General features: G+C 39.0%; 1 protein-coding gene across 1 annotated transcript; it reads right to left on the bottom strand.

The window, feature by feature from the left end:
• Nucleotides 1-650: 650 nt before the first annotated feature.
• mmel1 (membrane metallo-endopeptidase-like 1) lies at nt 651-16,404 on the bottom strand. The gene is made up of 24 exons (XM_026350150.1): nt 16,261-16,404; nt 11,722-11,898; nt 11,189-11,233; nt 10,808-10,867; nt 10,514-10,675; nt 10,303-10,383; nt 9,924-10,019; nt 9,265-9,383; nt 9,112-9,177; nt 8,797-8,931; nt 8,426-8,515; nt 7,485-7,621; nt 7,315-7,408; nt 7,100-7,228; nt 6,853-6,951; nt 6,688-6,771; nt 6,495-6,598; nt 6,114-6,172; nt 5,842-5,961; nt 5,559-5,692; nt 5,352-5,417; nt 5,127-5,222; nt 4,535-4,611; nt 651-3,663 (listed from the first exon to the last, which is right to left on the bottom strand). The coding sequence occupies exons 2-24, from the start codon at nt 11,876-11,878 to the stop codon at nt 3,564-3,566; spliced, it is 2,310 nt and encodes a 769-aa protein (XP_026205935.1). The 5' UTR covers nt 11,879-11,898; nt 16,261-16,404; the 3' UTR covers nt 651-3,563.
• Nucleotides 16,405-23,381: the final 6,977 nt, after the last annotated feature.

Raw genomic sequence — 23,381 nt, 5'->3', positions numbered from 1 at the left:
GATCATCACAGTCCCCTGACCTTATCTTAAACGTGCTCTGTTTGCAAAACAGCTTGAAAACATTGAAGAACTTGAGATGATTGGCAAGAGGGAATGGGTGGAAAAACAGGAACGGAATTACTCTTAGCTGCTACTGACTTAGCAGGGTACCGAAAGCTTCACTTCTGTTTGCTTTGGTGATTGTATTTACATATTTCCCCATCAGAAATCTAAATATTTTCCCAAACATGTGCACGCACCTGTATAAATGTACATACAAATACAAGATTAGCTGTTTGGAAGCAGTTCAAAGTAAATAGGTTACCGCATGAAACAGTCACCTGCTTATTTGTAGACGGTACTTTGAATATGGGCTGAAACTGGTTTGTGTGTCAGTAAAACTCCTCTGCTTGAAGTAGCAAGAGCTTAGTTTGTGTATGTGAGGAAAAAATTAAAATTAAAACTAAAGGTGTAGAAAATGTGAATGGAACACAAAGTGTTTTGGGGCTTATCACAAATGCTAAACATGTCCAACATTATTTACATCAACCATCAAAAAATAAATAATTCTAATGCACCTGATCGTTTTGCTTCTGCATTGGTTGGGTTTTATATAGCTATGTAAAATGAAAATTACATGTTTAAAGAGAGAGACCAGGAGGTCGCACCAGTTGAGACAGTCACTTTAATGGCAATAATTACAGATCTGAGTCACAAAAATAGCAGTTAGTCTAGATAATTACATAGCAGCAGGAACATTCATAAAACATCTTTACCATCTGAATTCTTCCAAAGCAACAATGTTATTTCATAGATATTGATGTAGATAAATAAACTTCTCTGGGTAAGCACATGAAATGTTCAAAGGCTATACAGCAAGAAACGTATCTGTACTAGGCTGAACGGCTTTCACGACACAACTTCACCATGTTTTAAAATGTGAAACTATAACTAAGGGAAGAAATGTTTGCTTTCTCTCTTACCTGATATTAGTAAGTATAAGTATTATAGTACAGGACATCAGGTATCTACAATAACACATCTTATATTATGAACCTTTTACCATCAATTAATAATTTTGAGTTTCATTTTTAGGAAAACCAGATAAAAGCCTTAGCTTTTAAAAGATTTAGCCTCCAGCGTATCTTTAGGCAAGACATGACAAATACAGTCTGTTTTGTGATCTAAAGAAACAGTTTGACATTTTGGAAAAATACGCTTGCAGGATTGAGATGAGAGGATTAATGCCACTTCCATGTTACAAATGTAAGGCTACAGCTTATTAGCTTAGCTTAGCACAACAACTGGAAACATGTGGAAACAATGTTCTTCAATCCCTAATTTAAAAATGACAACTTACTGAAATATGGCAACAGATAAACCCTGGTGAAATATTTTTACACAGATTAATGCGTGTTGTAAGGTTTAGGTTGAGGTGCTGGTAAGCTCGTTTTGATAATGGTTGACAGAGCTAGGCTATCTGCTTTGCCTTGTTTCCAGTCTTTGTGCTAAGCTGGGCTAACCAACTTCTAGTTGTTCATGATTACGATCTTATGCAGATCTGCAAACAGCGAAGAAGCGTATTTCTCAAAATGCTGAACTCTTACTTTAAGATGGCAGCACACTTTCCCTCTTTACATTTCTCAACAGTTTTTGCCAATATGAGAGATAGACTGAGAATATAAAGCTTCAATGTTCACATTCAATTCAGCCGCCCCTGTTGGGACCTAACAGTCATATTCAGTTTACCAAGGCATCAAGACCAACAACAAGCAAACATTCAAAAGCGACTTGGTGTTGTTTCTGTTTAGCTCTTTTTTTAGCACAGACGCTGCAGCTTCCTGCAGCCAATACCTCTGTCCCTTCACATGAGCTCCTCTCTGCTTTGATTCTCCTGTCATTACTTGTTAATAAAGGTAGAAAATAACAGTCCTGGGCCTGGCCATCTCTGTAATGGCTGGCTCCATTCTTCAGTGTATCTGCCTGCAGGCTCACGGTTCAGGTACAGCGGTCACCACACTTCAACACACTGGACTTCATCCTTTCATCTTACACGGCGCTGATCAATGTGAGATCAGAAGGCAAGCCATTTCATCTGCTGCCTGTCCATGCACGAGTGTATCGTGAGGGGTTTTCTTCTTGCTTCCCCTTTAGCATGTAATTGGCTATGTCCAGAGGCTAAAAGTCTGGTGTTCAGATCTGTGTGGTGAAGGAAAAGACCAGCCACCTGCTTTTCAGGTTGAAATGTAAACTCACACGTCTCACACAAAAATGGAGATATATGTCATCCAACAAATGCAACGTGTTAAAGGTTTTGACAGTTATATATCAGCCCAGTATTACCGCTTGGTAGCCTTTCAAAATGATTTAAAAGGTGAAATGTAGAAGCAGAAAGAAAGGAAGGGAGTGAGCTTCAAATACATTGTGACGGTTAGTGATTAGAAACATACAATACATCAAACCTGTATTAAAACTGATTAAATGCAATGTAATAACAATGCAATGAACTGAAACATATTGTTTCCATCATTATTCTGCCACTCCGCCTCCAACGGCTTGTTTTTTTCTTACTAGCTAAAAAGTAGCAACCACCAATATTTTTTTTTAACATCAGGAATATGGTTTCTCACAGCAAACTGTCGTTACGTACAGTACATATACAACTCTATAGTGAATGCTGAGCAACAATCATTGGCAGATGCGATAAATAAATGAAAACTGAAAAAAACAAAACAATTAAATGCTAAATAGCTTTGTGAATTTTAAATATTTATCCACTCTGTAAGTCTACAAATGTTGAAAGCTGCAGCTCTCACAGAATGTTAATTTAAGGTTAAAGCTGCAAGATTTAACAGTCTTAAAGTCTTTAGGTAATTTGTTTCATGTAACAGTGAATGACCAAACTCTCCGAGTGTGACTAATTCTACCGTAGCTTTACTTCAAGCCCAGAGCTTTCATTTATTTAACACACACGCTTCAGTTAAGAGTTAGATTTGTTCACTGTTGTTCCCTCTGAAATGGCACAACGTTGAAAACAATACATCGGAGGAAAGACGCCAGTGCAACTCAGTGCCAAATGTCAATGGATAAATCACAAAGATCTGCACACAAGGTTTTTTTTTTTTTAAGGATTAATTCAAGAAAGGCTGGGAAAGCATTTAAAGCCAGTCATGAGCGTTAACCTCTTCATGAGGTCGTATGTTTTCTACGTAGCTTTTCATTCACGTACCCACTCATCATACGTGTGTAAGGACGCTGCAAAAAATAAACCTGTGACCTCTTCAGCCAGAGACAACACTTGACAAGAGACTGAAGCTAATTTCTTTTTTTATAATATACTATACCCTTCAGCTTTTAAAACTAGGCCACACCAGGATGTCATCCATTTTAAAAACATGTACAGTGTATGAAAATATCTGGCATTACTCCCCCCTAAATAAACTGGAATTAGTCTTAAGCAGTTTGTCTCTGTGGGTTTAAAAAGTACATCATGGGAGCCTCTGATAAATAGAAGTGCTATATTCACTGTTCTGTTCATTTGAGTTGCCCATGTCAAGAAATAAATATGTCACAATCAAAACCTTCTACCAGACTCGACATTTCAGCTCGGGGTTCATTGGGCTGCCTTTTTGGCACTGGAAAGCTTCTGAGAACGCTTCGAAATTCTGGAGAGATCCGAGCACCCTGACAAGACAGAGAAAAGCAAAACATTAACGGTAATAAGAAGATAAGATAAGAAGTTAACTTTAAAGTTCTTCTCCTTGGCTTAGATATTTTGCTTGCCTTGTACCTCACTTGTAAGTCGCTTTGGATAAAAGTGTCTTTTAATGACTAAATGTAATAGAAGAAGGATGTTGTGAATAGAAACACTGCAACATGTGAGTCCAGTCTTAAAGTCCTTGTATTTACATTTAGTTATTTGTCAGACACTTTTATCCAAAGAAACTTAAGAGTGAGATGAGGAAAGGCAGGGTAAACATATGGTCATCTTGCCTAAGGCTCTTACAACTACAATACCCAGTCTTCGTATTTGCACTAACTCCAGTACTGTAATGAGTTATACTTTAGCAAAACAGAATACTCTGTAGGGTTTATGTTTACAGTACAGTGAATCTTTTAAATATCAGCTGCGTCCAGCTGAGATGTGTGTCTGTGCTGAGACTAGAGGAACAGTGAAGCAGTTATTTTAGTCCAGGAACAAGGAGAAACATCAGCATGAGGTAAAATTAGTGAATCTTACTAAGTAATCAAGCTGTGAACACAACAACACAACAAAAACATATTATGTGATATGTGATATTTCTTGCGAACAGTTGCTTATTTATTCAGTTAGCCATGGGGGAGCATTGTCATTTGTCTTGTCACAATTCAATGAGCTTATTTGATTTCATTTCTCTTCAGAGGTTAATTTCTAGACAGACTGCAACTGTTTTTAGGGCTACTTTGCTACAGGACAGTAAAGTTGTGCTGGAAAACTAAATCAAGCTGAAAGAAGGATACAGTGTCAGGTCATCCAATGTAGTGAGCAATAGAGTGATAGAATAAAAGCTGTTACCTGTATTCCAAAGGACTGTGTGAGTCAGTCTTGATGGACTGGCTGGCATATTCAGGCCGATAAGCACCACACCACACCTTAGGGGGGAAAAAGATCACATTAGTAAACTATATATAAATAATATTTCACCGCAGATAGATTGATGGCTTCTATTTATATTATACTGTATACTGACAGACCTTTCCACGTAATGATTAATGTACCTTGTTATTTTTACTCATGCAACAGACCTATTTAGTTCCCCGTCTCCCTGTGGAGAGATGGTGACCCCCAGACAGGCTCATTATGTGTGTTTGAACCATCTTATTGTTCATGACAGTTTTCTGCTTATGTTTTACACTCTCTGGCACCACAGCGCTCTTTACTTTGGCAGCTCCACTCATCCCCTCTGCGTGTAGCTGAACACTGATTTGTTCTGGGATTGCTTCAGCGTCTCACTCCTTGACCCGCTCCCTTTGTCCCAGTGTTTACTTCTCAGCACCAAATAATCAGTGAAAAATGCTCCTACTGAGCTTTGGCTGTCAATTCAACAGACTGAAATAATATATTCAGAATTCAGAAAACAGCACATTCCCCCATCTTTCTTACTTACTTGGGCAAAGTTAAGAAAGAACAGTTGCTTGTGATCCATGTCTAGACCAGGTAAACGAGGCTCCTCACCCTCCATCTCCACCCACTTCAGATATGCCTGAACACAAGCACAAACAGATTTCAATTATTATTATTCAATTAGTTGGTATGTATTATTACATAGTATTTTGGAGTTAGTCATTATTGCCTAAATAGTAACGTGTGTTTTTGTGCTTTTGTAGCTAACCTTGTATGCTTGACGAACTCCTCCATTATCGGCAATGTTTTCCCCCAGAGTGCTGATTCCACTGACCTGCAGTCAGATAAAGAAAACCAAAAATGCACACCAGCATGAAAACACTCATTCTGGTGGTCACTTAATATACGGCTGAGATAGTCAGGGATTACAGCCGAGACAAAACATCTCATTTCATACGTGCCACTGGGTGCTTACGTTTTGTCCACCTGCTAGCTTCCAGTTGAAGTTGCCATATTGCTGCACCATGCACTGTGACTGCTCCTTAAAATGCTCAGCAGAGTAATTACTCCACCAGTTTAACATGTTGCCATCCTTGTCAAAATTACGCCCTGTAAGAAAATATCATGCTTTAATTAAAGTGCTGTGACCAAACATGACACATGTATATCTGAAAAGCAATCGGCAGTGACTGATTTTAAATAAACTGTTGATGAATAATAACCAATAAAATCAAACCAAAATATCTATGATGACTCACCATTGTCATCAAATCCGTGCGTGATCTCATGTCCAATAACCATTCCTATTCCACCAAAATTAAGTGCCTGGTGTTGATGTTTACTGAAAAAAGGCGGCTGGAGGATTCCTGCAGGAAACACTGGACACACACAAACAACAGCAGTGAAAACACATTTAGTGCTGGCAACAACACTAAACAGATTTACAATGAACAGGAAACAGTTTTTCCAATAAAAACATCTCTAATCTGTCACACTAGCTCCCGGCCTCATTGATTCTTGCAGCTCTTACCTATCTGGTTTCGGTTGGGAGAGTAGAATGCATTCACCACAGCAGCGCCAATGATCCACCTGAGGGGTGATTGAGAAACAGACTAAATCTGATACTAAAAAGACCACTAATCAGGAAACGCCTGCACGGTTCATGCCTGGAGCCTATTTTGTACCACGAAACCTTCATTAACCTTTAATTTTTGATGTTCTTTGAGAGTTGGATAATGGAGACACAGAGTATGTTTCTCTTTGAGAATAAAGAGGACAAATTGCAAAAGGACACGGCTGAACTAATCTCTGTTTACTGTCTAGAAAACAGAAAGAGGAAGAAAACAGACCTCTAAGAAAACATGTCGTTTACTGATTACATTTTGTTCTGTTAACTGTATGAACAGCTTACAAGTCCGGGTCAACTGGTTCTCTAAGTTTCTTCAGACTCTTCTGTGCTTCAGATTTAAGGTTTTCGAGGATGTTCTCAAAGTAGTGTTCTTCACTAAAGTTTAGCTGGAAAGAGAAACAGGACAAAATCTATTATTTACAGTAACCTACAGTGATTTACTCTGTACATCCACTGTAATCACACTTTTACTTACATGAGCGTATTCCTGGTCAAGTTTCTGGTTGCTTTCTTGCAGAATATGATCTGGATAACCGATATGCTCCTTGATTGCCATGGCCTACAACAGATGCACAGCAACATCTAGCAACAACACAGGACACACACACCTTTAATAACTCTGCTTGGCTGCAAACTGCACCTTCTCTCTTGCTTTCTCTTTCGAGGGAGAGTCCATCCAGCTTAACTCCTCCAGTGTTTCTACATATGCTTTCTGGATCTTACTGATGAGATCACTGACCTGCAAACATGAGGTACAAATAAAAAGACTGTAATTACACTTTGCTTTTTTAAATGACAAGACCCCTGGTAACTAAGCTGCATTTATATTTTGTTCTTAGCAATGTGGTCCAAAAAGCTCCTATCCGTTTGAAAACAATAAGACTCACCATTCGTTTACTTTCCCCAGCAAACGTTTCACGCACGTACAGAGCTCCAACTGCATTCTCCATGCTGCTCTGGACATAGCGGACACATTCTCGCCACCAAGCATCCTCCACTGTGGTCCCATAGAGAGTCTACACATACACATAAACGTTGTAATTTAGTGTTTGACCTTGCTTAAGTCACCATGTGATATAGCGGCATTTCATGCTCATCGCACCTTCCTGTAACGGGCTCTGGCATCTTTGAAACGACGGCTCAGGCTGTTAACTCTGTCAATGATGAGCTGCCACGTGAGGTAGTTCTGCATAGTTCTGCAAACACAAATAGTTCCTGGTAAATTATTGTGCTAGAGTGTGGCTCTCTTTAATCTTCAAGTATTGGACTGACCGGACACTGTGCCTGGAGAGAACATCATTCATCTTCTCAAGGTAGGGAGAGCTGTACACCACCACCTCCTCCTCTAGCTGGACCTCAATGGACACGCTCGACAACACGCCTTGAATAAATCGAGTCCAGTTAAAACCCTGGAAAACATATTTTAGAACATGTTTAGTTTTGCTAAATAGGGTTAATTTATACTATGCTAATGTACAATCCTGCCACCTTTAAGGACTATAGCAATGATTGTGGATGGATTAGGAGAAAAGGGACCCCAAATCCTCCTTTGTAGAAGACTGAAAAAGTGAAAACACAATTACAAATGTGTGGTTATTTTGAATCCCTTTATTGTTGCTGTGTGTGTCCCCTGTTGTGAATTTCAAACTGTAGTTGTTATAAATCACAATCATAAGTTCAGTTGGATCAGAATATTTACACTTAGCATTAAAGACAACGAAGGAAACGATTGACCTGGTTCTCTTTTTATACCACCTGACCAAGAAATAATAAAGCAAGATATATTATTTTAATCTGTGAGTTTTAGGGATTCTGCTGGATTCTGTCATTTGTACAGTACCGATAAAGAGACCCAGGCTAGCTGTTTTCCCTAGCTGTCTTTCTGCTAACTAAGTTCACCATCTGCTGGCTCTACCTACAGATTTAGTGTGTAGTCTCAGAAGTTGTATCAATTCTGTCATCTAACAACAAAACCTGTTTTCAGAAATATTGTACTATTTATTTGGTGTCAGGGTGTTTCATTTATGTAGAGTACCGGCTATAAAGTGCTTGTCTATGAAGAAGGTAGTTTGAGTTTGTTTGAATTTTTTTAAATTTTATTACCATCCTGATGATGTGTTGTGATGTGCAGACCTCAATCATTTAGTTTTTCCACCCAGATTATCATAGACAGTCAGGTTAGTTGAACCAGTCATATGTAACATAGCACTTACATTAAGACTGAATGTGTTCTGTAGTTCACCAAGTGTCATCTTGTTGTAGAGAATAGTGACATCTTGGCGCTCCTCTGCTGGTGATGTGGCCTGTTCAGAAATAGGAAGGAAAATGTCATCTGTAAAACCAGTGCTTAGTTATATATTCACATTTTGCTCATCTTTCATCAGCAAAGTCCCATTAGTCACGCTCAAGCAGCCACAAATAAAATTGTTAAAAGCTTGGCTGATCTCCTAGGCTCTCACTAAATGTGGCCTGCTTCTCTCATTTACTGGAAGCAGAAGAGAGGCGCTCATATTTCAGCTTGTCATTATTAATTTTCTTTAGCCCTCTTCCCACAATTCCATTTCCTGTTGCGACTGACACTCACATTGGCGATGTCTGTCTCCAGCTCCAGCACTTGCATCATTTCCTCCCACACACGGTCGTCGTCCTGAGTCAGGTTTCTGTCTTCTCGGGTTATTTTCGCGATAGAAACCATGAAATGTAGGTAGGCCTCTCTTACCTATATGGTATAATCACATAAGCTGTAAATTCTGTCTCCACAACACAAATACACACAAAATACAGTTTCAAACAGAGTGTGTAGCTCAAAACCAAGACAAATGAAGCCAAAACTATTAGCTAAAATAGGAACACTCCTCATCAAATTGTGAAGCAAATGTGTATTTGTATAGATACTCACCTTTTTATAGTTTCCATCGTTGAAGTAATAGTCTCTTGATGGCATTCCAAGTCCAGGTTGGTCAATCTAACCAGGACATAAGATTAAAATTTACTAAAAACTGCAACTGACAGCAATAAAAAATAGTTCAATGAAACCAAAAAGTGAGTTTACATAAATTATATGGCGTCGAGAGTCCCGGTCGTCTGTCCACACATACAAGTCAAGCACAACCTTCTTGTGGAAACGAGCGGTAAGCGCAGCCAGTGTGTCTTCAATGCTCCATGCCTCCTCTGCAAAGGCATGATATAATAATACAATGTAAACACGTTTGTTTATTTAAGTAATAAGAACTCTCCAATGCAGCAGGCGACAAAAATCGAACCCTCTCGCTGCTTCTGCTGCTTATTTAACTGGGTGTCCTGTGTAAATCTGTGAGTGCAGACATGCTTGGTTAATTCCATTTGAGCCACCATCCATGATTACATTTAATTATACTGTGCCAGGAGCTTGGGGAAGAGCAGTGTAGACTATTTAAAGCATCCTTCACAGTCCTGATTGAGAATCTGCTCCTCTGCCCACTCATCACGCTTCCAAACTCCACACCTGACTGCTCAGCTCAAGAGCCTCGGCCGGCCTCTTGATCCCGCCAACAAAGCTCATACTCAGCAATTCACTGAGCACAAATATAGCTACACAGCCTCTGTGTGAGCACATGTATTTGAGTAGGACCACAAGTGCTTGTTTGTGTGGATGTGTTCCATGCACGTTTGCCTGTTTGTGCTGGACACACTGCAGACATTAATCACAGTGTGGTTTAGAGGTATTTCTACCTGTAGAGATGTTCCAGTCGTCTGATGCTACCGGCCAATCTCCGATACTGTCAATGAGCTTCAGGAGGGGCAGAGAGTCACGCTGCTCTATGAGGCCTGCAAGTGAAATACAGTACCACATTTAATGACATACAAAGACATTGCATGTCTCTACTATTCATGCAACAAGGCAACATGCTTTGTTGAAATTGAATCTGTATTTATAACTTTTGAAACAGCACTTGACAATAACATTGTTGCAAGACTTCTTTTTTTAATCTCAAATGTCGAAGCCAGTCGTGCCTGCTCGAACCATAATATTGGTTAAACTGAAAAATTAAAGTTGACATTGCTGCAACAGTCAATCTGGATGAGTAGAGTAGTGTTAAAAGAACCTCACTGTCATTCATGCAGGAGCTGTAAAGAACTTTGGCCTTCCTGATGGCATCCCTGTCCTGTTCGTTTTCCATCTCCAGAACACCTGCAACAACAAAACACACGCAAACATTTCCGCTCTGAATGAACCCCACGCATATCTCTGAACACTGCAGCTCACTGACCACTAAAGAATAAACCCGTGAGAATGACACTGTACAACTGTGCCAGCTGACCTTTGAGGACAATCTCCAGCTTGTCCCTCAGAATGTCAAAGACGCTGTGACGGGAGCTGGTCTCTGGGATGACATGTCGCTCTAGCCAGCCTCCGCAGGCATGCTGGTAGAAATTATCACAGGGCTTCACAGACTTATCCATGTTCTGCAAGAGTCGAGCCGCTTTAAGGTATCACAGAGACACAGAGGGACAGGACGGCGAAGATCCATTTGTGGTTAGAAAACTAGGATGAGGATTGACTTTGCTTGCAAAGTGAAACAGCAGGGGAGCAAAGAAAAAACAGTTCCTCTCACCTGCGGTAACACAATCTGCAGTTGTGCACACATTGTTGAGGTTGGAGCGAGACAGCTGGCCTGGAAAAGTCAGAGTCAACACTCGTGAGAGAGCACGCAGACTGTTTGACAAGTTACACCCCAACTGAGACAAGCATGTAGTGTTGATTAAAGCAGAGAACTAACTCTAAGTAGCCTGGATCTCTGGTTTGTGTGTGACAGACTATGTCTATGTCAGCAGCAACTCTGTTCTTTCACTTTTGTGTGGCACTGCTGACCAGGCACAATAGGGAATTACAGTATTACAGGGACTGTTAGAGGTGCTGGCTTGAATATGACACACGCCAACCAACTTGTCCCACAGTGTATTATGTGTCGAGTTTACAAGATTAAAAGACTCACCTTCACCCGTGGAGCTCCTTGACACGCTTTGCATGTTCGATTGCTCTGAGTTAGATGGACAAGACAAATTTTAGCCTTAGATGCTGTCGAGACAACTTTATTCTAAATGATAATAATGATTTATTACCTCTAGTGCTTGTTAAAAGTTAAGCAGGAGAAAATACATCAGTCTCTTATGCAGTGATGTAATTGTGTTTGCAAGTCCACTAAAAATAATCTTTTCTTTCTAAATCCTGAAACTGGACTTGCAGATCCCCGTTTAAAGGTTAGGCCAGTGTTTGTGTAATGTTCATATGTATAATAAGTCACAATCTTTATTTAGCTCATTTTGGGGAATAACATTAACTTTTATACTTTACATCTCTGAAATGTTATACAATGTTATATGTGCATCGGTATTGCATAAAGCATAGCACGGTCACTTTTGATTTTTCTAGGGTCAAGATCATTACAAAACAGAGTAGAGACACTTTATTATTGCTGCCATCTGGGGTAGCTGGATCTTTCCACATTAAGCTTGACAGAGCCATTACCTTTTGCAATCGATGTGTAGAGGACCACCAGCCCGGCCAAGGCACAGCTGACCAACAGCAGGAGCACAGACAGTCCGATTTCTGCAACAGTCCAACGACGCTTTCCAGGTTTAGTTGATTTCTCCATGATATCCATTTGGCTTTCGGATTTGCCCATATTCCTCCTGACTGCCGGCTCTGTGGGAAAGACACGAGTGTGGGATGGTCCAGGCAGAGAGCTAACAGTGTGTGTGTGTGTGTGTGTGTGTGTGTGTGTGTGTGTGTGTGTGTGTGTGGGCTGTGCAGTGATCTATCTGTAAACTGTGCCAGCTGACCTGCAGTGAGTGAGCTTCAACTGCTAAACACCTACAACAACTTCACTGTCAGTTGTTAAACTGTTGGTTTCGTTGAACAAAAACAGTTTCTTTTTAAGTAGACAACGCATTTAGTGCATATTTATAGTTGTTTCATTACTAATTTGAAGCCTTTAACTTGGTATTTTGATCTATTGTTTTGCATAAACTGCAGTCATGTCTTAATGTGAAAAGGTTTCAAAAGCTAAAGATTTAATTATATAACAATAAATAAACAGTGCTAGTTTTATTCTTCCTTCACTTCCCCTTTGTACGTTAAAATCAGTGATTCACAATAGGAATAAAAAAAATAAAAAAATAAAATAAAATGAAAATTGATGTGACACAAAATTGCAGTTTGGGTCCTTTTTCAGCTTTTTTCAATTGAAATATTGTAAATATTGAATGAAAGTCCTCAAAATGTAACAAGTACCGTAAAACACATCGGCTGCTTACACTGATCACATCTCTCCATAGTAAGAGCAGATCATGTAACAAGAGGTCACAGGTAGATATTAGGTTATTTTAAGCAAGCGTGAAAGCCTCTGACCTGTGAGTTAGATGGACACAACGCTACTATTTTAGCTCTCTAAAAGTGTTTTTATGCCAAAACACAACTACTACTGCTACTACTACTCACTTCAATTTGGTTGTCAGTATATAGCATGTGTCCATTTGTAAAGATACAGTATCTGGGTCTTTGAAGATGTGTGGAATCACAACAATATCAACAGTATCATGAAAAACATAAAAATATATTGGATAATTTAACATATTTTAATCCTATAAATGTATTAAATGAAAGCATATGAGATGTTTAGAAGGGTAATTACTCTTTCTTTATATTTAAAGTGCCAAACCCTTCACTACCCTCAAACATAATCACTTTTTATTATATATATTAATTTGAAAAACAACCAATAGATATAGTAATCAGATAAATGTAGTAAAGTCAAAAGTAAATTATTTCTCTTTGTAATGTAGTATAGCACTGTAACATAAAGTATAACATAGCACATCTTCATATGGCCCAGCTCTAATGAGACCATGTCAGACTGAAGAGTTTACTAAAATAAAGATGTTCTGCAGGGTTCAGTCCATTTGTTTCAGTGCTGTGACCGTGTTGATTATTTCTTTCTCAGTAAAGTTTCTTTAGGGTGTTTTGTCTCACTTCATCATGGAGATTCATCGGCTGTTAATATAGTCTGGGATTGAGATTCCTTGTGTATATTGAATGTGACAGTTACACTAAATTAACCATTAAACCTTCTTTCAATAACCACTGTTGTTTGAAATATTTGGCCCCCACCTTACCACACAGACACACACACACACACACACACAAAGTCACATTGCCATAAGCCTACATCAAGCAAGCTAATTTCTATGCATAATAATTATGTATGTGTGAGCACAATATTGCAAATGAGCATTTGTGCAGGGGACAAAACAACAATCACCCGTGGCTTTCAGCGGCATTGCTTCGCATCTATTCACTCTGCAACACCTGTTTCTCCATAACCAGCCTCATTGCCCTATCATTAGGCCTGACAGGGGAACGGGCTGTAAATCAGAGGTTCACGCTGCTGCGTCCCATTAGCACTTCCTGATGAATACTCATGGGCACATATCTGGCACTACAGTGATGAAGAGCAGGCAGGGGCTTGTTAGCGCTTCACTGCCATCCTTACTGCATTAAAAACAGGCCTCGTGGTATGAAAAACTGTTAGATAATGCACAATTAAAATGTATTAACATCTTTAAATGTAATCACAGAGCTCTGATGCTTTCATGTTTATTACTCTCTGCTTTTTCAGTGACAGGATAGTCTGTGACATATTAATGGAGAAAAGAAATGCCCTTGACAGTGACAGTTTTAATTGTAATTTAATTATATTTTAAAATACTTTACAAAATGATTTTCCTATATAGTAATACCTCAGACACTGGATTTTAAGAACAGTCAGTCGACAGTAGTTGTCATTTAAAATTTATTTTTTCACACTGCAATGTTACTTAAAGTAAAATGAATTAGAAGCAATTAAACAAACATTATGTGTGTGTAGTCCAGCAGAAACAGCTGTTTATGATGGATTTGGTCTTTATGCCTTTTATAATAATGTCAGTGTAAGATAATAATGACAGGTCTCATTAATTTCAGTTTTATTGAGGCACTAAATGTACTGAACATTATGTTTTCTTTCTTTGAAGGACACCTACTTTATGACAACATATTTAAAATACAAAGGACTGTGAACTGAAATTAACATTTAATCACCAGAAATCAAATCAATGACACGATCACTATCATATTTTACTTCCTTAGCTTTGACTGTTTAATTCTAATGTCTTTCAGAGACATTACACATCAGAGCTGTCATTTTATATATTTATAAGTTTTAAATACTATTTGAATGTGGGAAATAAATTAATAAATGGACAGTTAACAGGCAACAATGAGATGTGGTGATGGGATAATTGTAACATTAAGCTCCAGGAAATCAGAGAAGTAATATGAGGAAACACGTTTGATTTGTGTGAGAGATGTAAAAGGTAAAACTGTCTGCTGACTTTGTAAAATTCAACTTGCTATAAGTTTCACTTTAGTGACAAAAAATAAAGCCAATACAGTAAAAAGCTGCAGTGACAAACATTCGTGCTTGTCCTCCTACTTCTGCATAAAATTTAAGGCCTTCACAGGTGGAGCAGCCACCCATTTATAGGCGTTTACTCCACTACATCACACTTGCCTCTCTTTGAATCAGAGCATCCCTTACTGGTGACATTACCAGCTCAGCCATGATACACAACACATCACTTTAGTGCAAAAAGACGATCGCATAGTGCAATAACTCTGCTGAGCTATTTAGGTTATTTAGGCTGAGTTTTATGCTGTTACTGAATAAAAGGTGGAAACAAATCACTTTCTTGATTTAAATGTTTTCTGACAATGCGGGGAGTGATCACAACAGCATTCATAACACTGTGACAACACAACACAACATGACTCTGATTCTAGTAGTTAGAAGTGTTTTGTTCACAGATGTGGAGCCATCCAACCACAACAGAGTTCTGGGCTCGTTAGGTTTACTAGTATGATGCTGTAAGTCGTGGTTAAGATGATATTACATGGTTTGTTTATTTTAACAAGTAAAAGTTGTGTTGTTCTATTTGCAATAGAGCATAGACGAGACAGATGTGTGTTCACAGGTAAGATTTTCAAAAACAAACAAACATAATCAAAATAATGCAAAACTACATGTTTACACATAGACTGTGATACAGTGAAGTAAATGCAACATAATTCTGCTCTGACAAGTTTAAGTTCTCCCGAACACAACGATCCAGGAGAACCTTTAGTGTATTTACAACCCCCAAAAAGTATCACATTAATTTTGAAATTGATGGTAAAAACACATCAATATGTTTTCTATGTTCTATTGTGAATAAAATACAGGTTTATGAAGATTTTACACAGCATCCTACCGTTTGTAGAACCGGGGTGGGAAAAGCGTTTTTGTCTCTTACATGGCCAGTCAACATCTGCATGATCAGAGCAGAGGCCATAGTGGTCTTCATTTCTACACAAGTACTGTATGTAAAGATGAGCCGGTACAAGAAGAGAGTTCTGTTTAAAACATAACGGCCCGAGTGGGACGACGACATTGACACTTTTTGTGGATTAATGTCCTGAATCCCTTTAGAGTGAGTGCCCTCCAGTGACAATACTCTGAACATGTCTCCAGCATCGTTATGTTGGCATCTAATCCAACAGTCAGCAGGGGTTCAGTGTGTCAAACATAAAATCCTTTCTCTGAAAGTGAGACTGTACTAATTGCTTTGAGGTCTCCTTGTTTTAAGCACATTAAAATTACATGTGGCCGCGTTCAGTGGCTGGTACTGTTCTTCTGTAAACTTAGTGTTCCAAACAAAACAAGGATTAACTCACAGGTCAGTCTGTGCCAACAACCTGCACAGTTCTAGTTCACTGTTATTCACTGCTGACCATACGCTCAGAAGTCTGTAACAATGACAGCAACGTATTCCACAAGTAAAGTGTAGTCACTGCCCCGAGACTGCTGACAAGCTGACATGAGTGACATCTAAAAGCTACAGTTTCAGGTTGGTTGGTTGGTTAACTTTAACCACCTTCACTTTGGCGCTTGACTGCAAACAGGACTCTAATCGAAAGGATCCAGAAGCTTACCTTGGTGTGTGGATGGTATTGTCCCTGAGCCGTTCCCCCACAGCGCGCTAATATCTCAAACACCCCTGCTGAGCATCCACTCAGAGCTGGTGTGTAGAGAAATGAGTCTGTGCTGCGGGTTGAAGGAGACGTTATCCAGTTCAGTGTGCTGCTCAGGGAATGAGTGAGGCAGCAGAGAAAGAGTGAGAGCAAGAAACAGGGAGGGAGGGAGGGAGGGAGAAAGAGAGAGAGAGAGGAGGCAGATGGGAGGTGATAGTACTGGATTGTTTTTGATTACATGACTGTGAGAAGAAAATGGTTGGGAGTGTTTGTTACGAAAGGTTGAGGTGGGTTATGGTGTGTGTGTGTGTGTGTGTGTGTGTGTGTGTGAGTCCGAGGGGCCAACATGGTATTGAATGTGTTTCTGTACGCATCAATTTCTTCTTCTCACTGTGGAGTGTCCCCAGCTGCTGAGCGGGAAGTGTGGAAAAATCTGGAAAGCTTACAGAGAGATAAAGATGTCCTTAAAGCGCTCTGCAGACAAATAATCCAGTATCACAGGCCTTCGAAACCTCCTTTAGATGATTTTATAATCTACCGAGGTATCAAAGCGTACACCATCATGTCATGCGTCTGTCTTCCAGCGCCCGGAGTCCTAAGACTCCTCTTCTGGGACATTTTTCATGCCCGTGGTGTGCCCAGTAGAGATCTGAACCCTGGCCTGGTGTCAGATTGAAATGGCATGAGGCCTAGGCTCATTATCAGCCTAATTAACCACAGTAATTAGCTGATAATAAAGAGAAAATGAGGGCCACAGTGTGTTGACTGATATTTATAGAAGCCCAGTTGTTCAGGAGCAGTAGCTGCCAAAGAAAACACAACAGATTTAGTAAAGTGATTTAAATCAAACCCAAAGTAGAACATTCATTGAAGATGTATTGATACTGTAGGTAAAAGACCCCCTCATGGTTTCCATGCAGTGTAAATGAAATTTACCCAGGAGTGCAACATTTGCAACTGAGTATCTAATTTATTCACAGATTTATTCATCAGAGAAGATGCTTGGTCTCATATGTTTTTTCTGCATGACAGCAATTGATTTATTTCAATGTTCATTTTCAGTATTACAAATTCAGACGTTGCTTACACTCCACTCAGTCTTTAAAATAATGACAAATATTAATTTCACATGTTTTATTCTTACAACAGCAAACAAACAATTGACAATTTGGCAAGCTAGGTACAAGCACCATTTGTAATAATAATAATAATAATAATAATAATACCAACGACCAACAGGGAATTCCTACAGTCTGGCATTATGGTTGTTAAACAGAGGGATTTAGTGATATTGTGATTTTCATTCATTATATTGATTACTTATTGACTGACTACATGGTATTCCTGCAAAGAAGTATCAACATATACATATTACCCAGTGTAATCAGTAAAGGCCAAGAGATGAGAGGCATTAAAGTTTAGGTCATCTTTACTTCATCTTCAAGTATGAAGTCATTCCACAAGCATGGTGGTAATTACACTTTCATCAGAGGACGCACACATCTGCCCATATGACCATGAAATCAAAGTTAAATGTATGCTTCTAAATATCTTGCAATAAAGATGCATTACCTTCTTTGCAAAAGAGCATCTGCTCTGATTAATGTACTTCTACTTCTTCAGGCTTTCACTGAAAGTAGATGAACATCAGTGCTTTTAAAGGTTCGGTTGATTTGGTTTTTTTTTTTTTTTTCATTCCTTCTTTCAAATTTTAATTATGCCCTGCTGGTAAGATCAGGTCTCACATTTCCAGGAGTCACAACCTTTTGCTTTTTGCCAGCCGTGTCTGGCAGCATTGTCAGCTAATGTGCTCCATTTTACCATGATTATTACCCAACTTCAAACAAGCTGAACGCTAACATGCAGACTCTACCTTGGTGCAGTTTCTGGACTGACTATTACGTTATATGCTTGAGTGCAGAATATATCCTCATTTTTGCAAGAGTCACTCTAATTATACTGACGTTGGGATCCTCATGTTCAATTATTGCATATTTATTTGCTGTAAGGCAGTGTGTGTTTGTTCTCATACAGGCCTTAAACAAACACTGAACTGTCTCTGTGATTTGTGGATCTGAAAAACAACCTTGAAAGCTTTTTAATTAGGCTATTATTGATGAATGCTACAGTACTGTACGTATTTGATGGAGAAGGCTGCTCAACTTTGCTAAAAGCCTGTGGCAGAAAATAAAACATGTGCTTGGAAAGTCTCACAGTAAAAAGAGAGGAGAAGGTTACTGTTGCTGCAGGATCACAGTTTCTGTATTTTGGCGAAAACCATCTCGTTTCTGAAAATGATGTTGTATTACAGGTTGTGTAATGTGTGTTAATGTGTTCTTTTCTTTGGTTATAGCAGACAGCCTAGATAAAAAAGTTCTTCTGTGCAGACAGGTTCATTCTTTGGCATATCAGCCACAACATTAAAGCCAGATTCCTAATATTTTGTAGGTCCCTCTCTGTCACCAAATAACTTGCATGGTCTCTACAAGACTTCTGCATCTATCTGACAGCCAATCATGACTAGGATGCTCTTTAAGTCCTCTAAGTTGCCACATTGGGTTTCCAGGGATCGGACTCCCACATTGCATCTTCTCCTGATGCACATGCACCCTCATGATGTAAAAGAAAATGTTTGCTGCTATTAACACCTCAACAACAAGAACTGTCTGTTCACTTACTACAGAACACTGCACATCCCACCCCTTCACAGGTTCCACTGCAGTGAGATATTCAATGTTATTCACGTCACCTGTCGGTGGTTTTCATGTTGTGGCCGACGGTTGCATAGTTTTTAATTTCTACTCTTTTTACTTTTGACTGAATTGACTATTTTAGCTCTTGTAAACAGACAATAGTAGTAATCAGTGCTTTACATTTTCCTGTCCCTGTTCCTGTCAATTATGTACCGTGTTAAATATTGTCGGATTAGCCGAGCAGTCAGCATGAGCTTAACCAGCCCAGAATATTACAGTTTTTAATTGAAATGCTTACAACTCTGCCATTTTGAGCAACAGGCTCATTTATTTTGCTTCTATGATGATGTGATAGTACCTCACATTGGTTTCACACCAACAATACTTCGGTCTTAGTTAAACAAGGGAAGTTTCCTCTGCAGCAGTAGAGAAGGGATAAAATAGAGGTATTGATTCTTGTTAGACACAGGTGTCTGTTTAACGTGTCAGTGTTGTTGTTCTTGTCCACTTCCTGTCAGCTTTGTGGCCTTGGGTTGGATTCATTGTCTTCACTCAGTCAGAAACAAAGGCTGTGATTAACGGGTATGTTGCTCCATGTGTTTAATAGGCTTCAGAGTAGACACACAGGCCATTAAGCACAGCAGTGCCATAAAAGCCCCCAAATGAGGTTGCACTGCTGACTAACTTACAGGAACCAAACTATGTGGTCTCTGTCCTTGTCCATTAAATCACTGTTTCCAGGTGTAATATTTTGAAATATGGGTGAATAGAGCATGATTACTCAGGTCAACGGGGGACGTTTTCATTGGTGTCTTCACTCTTACTCAGGCAAAACCTCTGAGTTTCCAAGCATAATTGCTTTTCTTTGAAAAGAAGTGAACACAGGCCGTTTAAAACATGAGTACATGTAGGACCTGCTGCAGAACTAATTCAGATCGTGTTCTACTGTCCTGCTCTCCCTCTGTACAGGATTGTTATGGGCCTCTACACTGTGTGTGTATCTCTACTCAATTCATTTGGTGCTGTTGCAATTATAAAATCAAGATACTGTAGACAGAACATAATCCAATTTTAGCTTTTTAAAGAGCCTTTTTCCTTCTTTGATCTTCATTTGTGAATCTTATCTGTAGAATAAATCACAAGAACAAATAGCTGTTTTGTTTATTTATGTTGTTGTTGTTGTTGTTGTTTTGTCATGTCAAATGTAGAACTGAGCAGAAAGAATTTGAAATACTATCATAAAGGAAAAATCTGATTTTCTGTTGTTGTTTTTTTTTTTTTCTCAGAAGATGCAGATTCTTAATCCAAAATATAATCAGCTAATAAACTGTAATGTAATATTACGGATTTCCCACCTGGCTGTAAACATACTGGTTTGAATTAGCTCCATCATGTGCAACATTAGTAATAAACATTTGTGCATCAATAATTATTACGCAACACTATCAAATTAATTTATGTGAAATGAGCCATTGTGCATAAACGTATCATTAACGTATTAGCAATAATACTGTAATGAAATGATATAAAAGGTTTGACTGTGGATCAGTTGGTAGGATGGTGGTCAATGAACCTCAGGTCTGGTGGTTTTACTCCCTGAACATATTATGTTCCTGGACAACACTAAACCTGAGTATTCTTACAGTGCAGTATTAGTACTTTTACTTCAGGACATGACTTTGAGACCAAGTCATCTGTGACGAATGCTGCTTGCATTGCTCTTATTATATAAAATCATCAAATCGACGTGACAGGATTAGTTTCTTTGGTCAGTGAAAGACGAAGTGACAACAGGTTCTCCTGGCTGAGGTCTTATACTCGCCATCTCTCCCTCAGGATGTAGCAGACAGCTCTGTGACAGGTCTAATCCTCCTTATCTTAATGGCATCTACCACTGTCACAGCAGCAATGGGGACAATCGACCTTTTCTCTTTCTTTATCAGCAAGAAACACTTCGTTCGCCAAACCTGGGCGCCCCCTCTCTCTCCACACCTCCAATCTGTCACACTCCCGCCATCAGGCTCCTCGCCTGCTCTTTCACTCTCTGATATTACTTCATCTCGTTGTGCTTTTTCACAATCTCAACTAACTGGTATTTATTCCAGGAAATTTTAAAGAGCTCGGTGGGAGACGCTGCTGCTGTTGAAAAGACCAAGAGGTCCACGTTTTCCCAGCAGAACAACACAGATACATAAAGCACATGGGGTGGATGCGTACCTTGGCTCGGGGTTATTTTCTTTTGCCTTCTCCTATTCCCACAGTGACAACAGTTATTCTGCAACAGAAGAGTCAAGAGATACTCTTCAGATCAGATAAAAGAGCAGAGATAGCTGCAAGCACCCGGCCATGTGGTAATCCTAAGTTTTCTTTTCAAAGCCTCTACACAGTGTGGTTTGTATAATCACAAACCCCAGTTTCCCTGGACAATTGCTCAAGATCAGTTAATAAAATTTGCTTTGACAGGCATACTTTCAAAGTTATGTTCAACTTTATTTTATTATTATTTAATTTTGAAACAATATTTAATCAGATGGAATTTGACTTATTGCATAACTTTCATTGTCTAATAAAAAATACTTCGCCATGGAAAAAAATCTTCACTCAATAATCTTTAATTTTTGATGTTACAGGTGTGATTTAATACAGATTTCTCGGTTGCAGGGTCTGACAGTAGAAATAATATGATAGAATAAGTTTCTCTCTGCTCATCATGAGTTTTAGTTTATTTATGTACGGAATATAGGGGCACAAAACTGTGACAGCAGTACGGTTTGCAGCTTACACATGTGTGATGTGAAAACTTCCAGGTAAACTGAGAATGAACTTTTCTGTGAAGTCGAAGACATATAGTGCTTAGTCTGAAACAAATGAGCATTTTTCTGGGGGGGAGGAGGAGACAGTAACATTTTTAACCAGTAATCAGACCCAAAGTATTATTCAGAATAAACATTTAATGTGTCTTGAAGCATGTCTTTAATTCAAAGTAACTGCTCAGAGAGTCATCCATGTAACTTTACAGTTACCTCAAGAGGCTTGAAGAAATCTGGTCAAATCTTCAGTAAAATGTGCAACAAAGTGAAGGTGTTGTAGGTTTGGTTGATTGTTTATAGAATAACTGTTTAGCCAGCGAAGATTACAATAAAAAATCTTTATCACATCCTGCAAAATGTCGAGTAGGACAGAAAGACACATGACATATGCTCTGTATCAAATCATATAAAAACATTTATTACCATTTCACTGCTTCAGATCAGTTATGTTATTATGAGTTATTTTCCACCTTTCTCCTAAACATGCCTTTGTTTTCTTTAAATTCTGACAAAATCCTTTTTCCTCTCTCATACTTTCTTGTTTATCAGAAATCAGAGTAATTCTGTTTTTTCTTCAGTTTTTGTTGTTGATGTGTCCGTTATCTGTGCCTAATGAACAATGAAGCGTTCTGGCGGCAGGCAGTAATTGCTTGGAGCCCAACAGTGGGGGTGTAATTAGGGAGGCAGGAGGAGTTTATGCCTTCATGACTGGCACCGTTTAATGATAATGGTGTGTAACTCCACACTACTGTGGTCAACTAATCATACTGGACTGGCCTGGACAGCTTTCAATGCAAACGATCCGTGACTTGAATTCTGAACAGCAGCTCGCCCACGCAGTTCCACACCATTCGCTCCACGGGGGATCAGGCATATGATTATGGCTGTGACCCTGCAACACCTGCAACACTGTCATTACTGCCACCACGGATGGACAGGTTTAATGTCCATAAACATCGAGCTGCATACACACCACTGTCACCACCTTTACAAACATGTTGTCCTTCAAGCGCAATACCACGAGAAGAAATAAACACGTTGGGCCATGAGTGAGTCTTTGTTTAACAAGCATCTCTGTATCTGATTAAATATGTTCACGCTCAGCTTAAGACCTCTTACTTTCATGTTAGTCCACATTTTCCAGTAACAGGGAGTATTTTGTCCCTGTTCTCTCATGCAGTGCTGTTTGGACTCAACAAATGTTCAAACATAACAGTGGTTCTCTGTCATGGAAGCAATGTAAAGAAAGCAGAGAATGAAAGACTACTAAGTTTAAGTACTACACATCAATGTATAGATGAATTAAATGTATTACATTGTCCATTTGAAACTTTTAAATGCTGTAAACACATTATGAGTGAATATAGTATTGTACATATGTAAATATGAGCCATTTTGTGCAATGTATATTAGATACTATTATAAAACGTAAAAGCAAAAAGTGAAACTTGCTCTTACAGCAAATGCACCAAGGCTTGCACTATTTGAATTAGTTATTGACAACAAATTTCATCTAAATTTTGTCAGCTCATGACATGTCTCAATATTGTCCAACAACCCCCAGCTGGTGGGACTCTGC

The sequence above is a fragment of the Anabas testudineus genome, chromosome 5, assembly GCF_900324465.2.
Source record: "Anabas testudineus chromosome 5, fAnaTes1.2, whole genome shotgun sequence".
Lineage (NCBI taxonomy): Eukaryota > Metazoa > Chordata > Actinopteri > Anabantiformes > Anabantidae > Anabas > Anabas testudineus.
The sequence above is the reverse complement of the archived record's forward strand: the minus strand, read 5'-3'. Positions and strand labels throughout refer to the sequence as shown.

Excerpts from the sequence above, each read along its gene's own strand:
- mmel1 (XM_026350150.1), bottom strand. The coding sequence starts at position 11,878 with ATGGGCAAATCCGAAAGCCAAATGGATATCATGGAGAAATCAACTAAA. Across the intron at positions 7,229-7,314 it reads CCAGAGCCCGTTACAGGAAG|ACTCTCTATGGGACCACAGT; the intron begins GTGCGATGAGCA and ends GTGTATGTGTAG. Across the intron at positions 3,664-4,534 it reads CACAGTCCTTTGGAATACAG|GGTGCTCGGATCTCTCCAGA; the intron begins GTAACAGCTTTT and ends CTGTCTTGTCAG.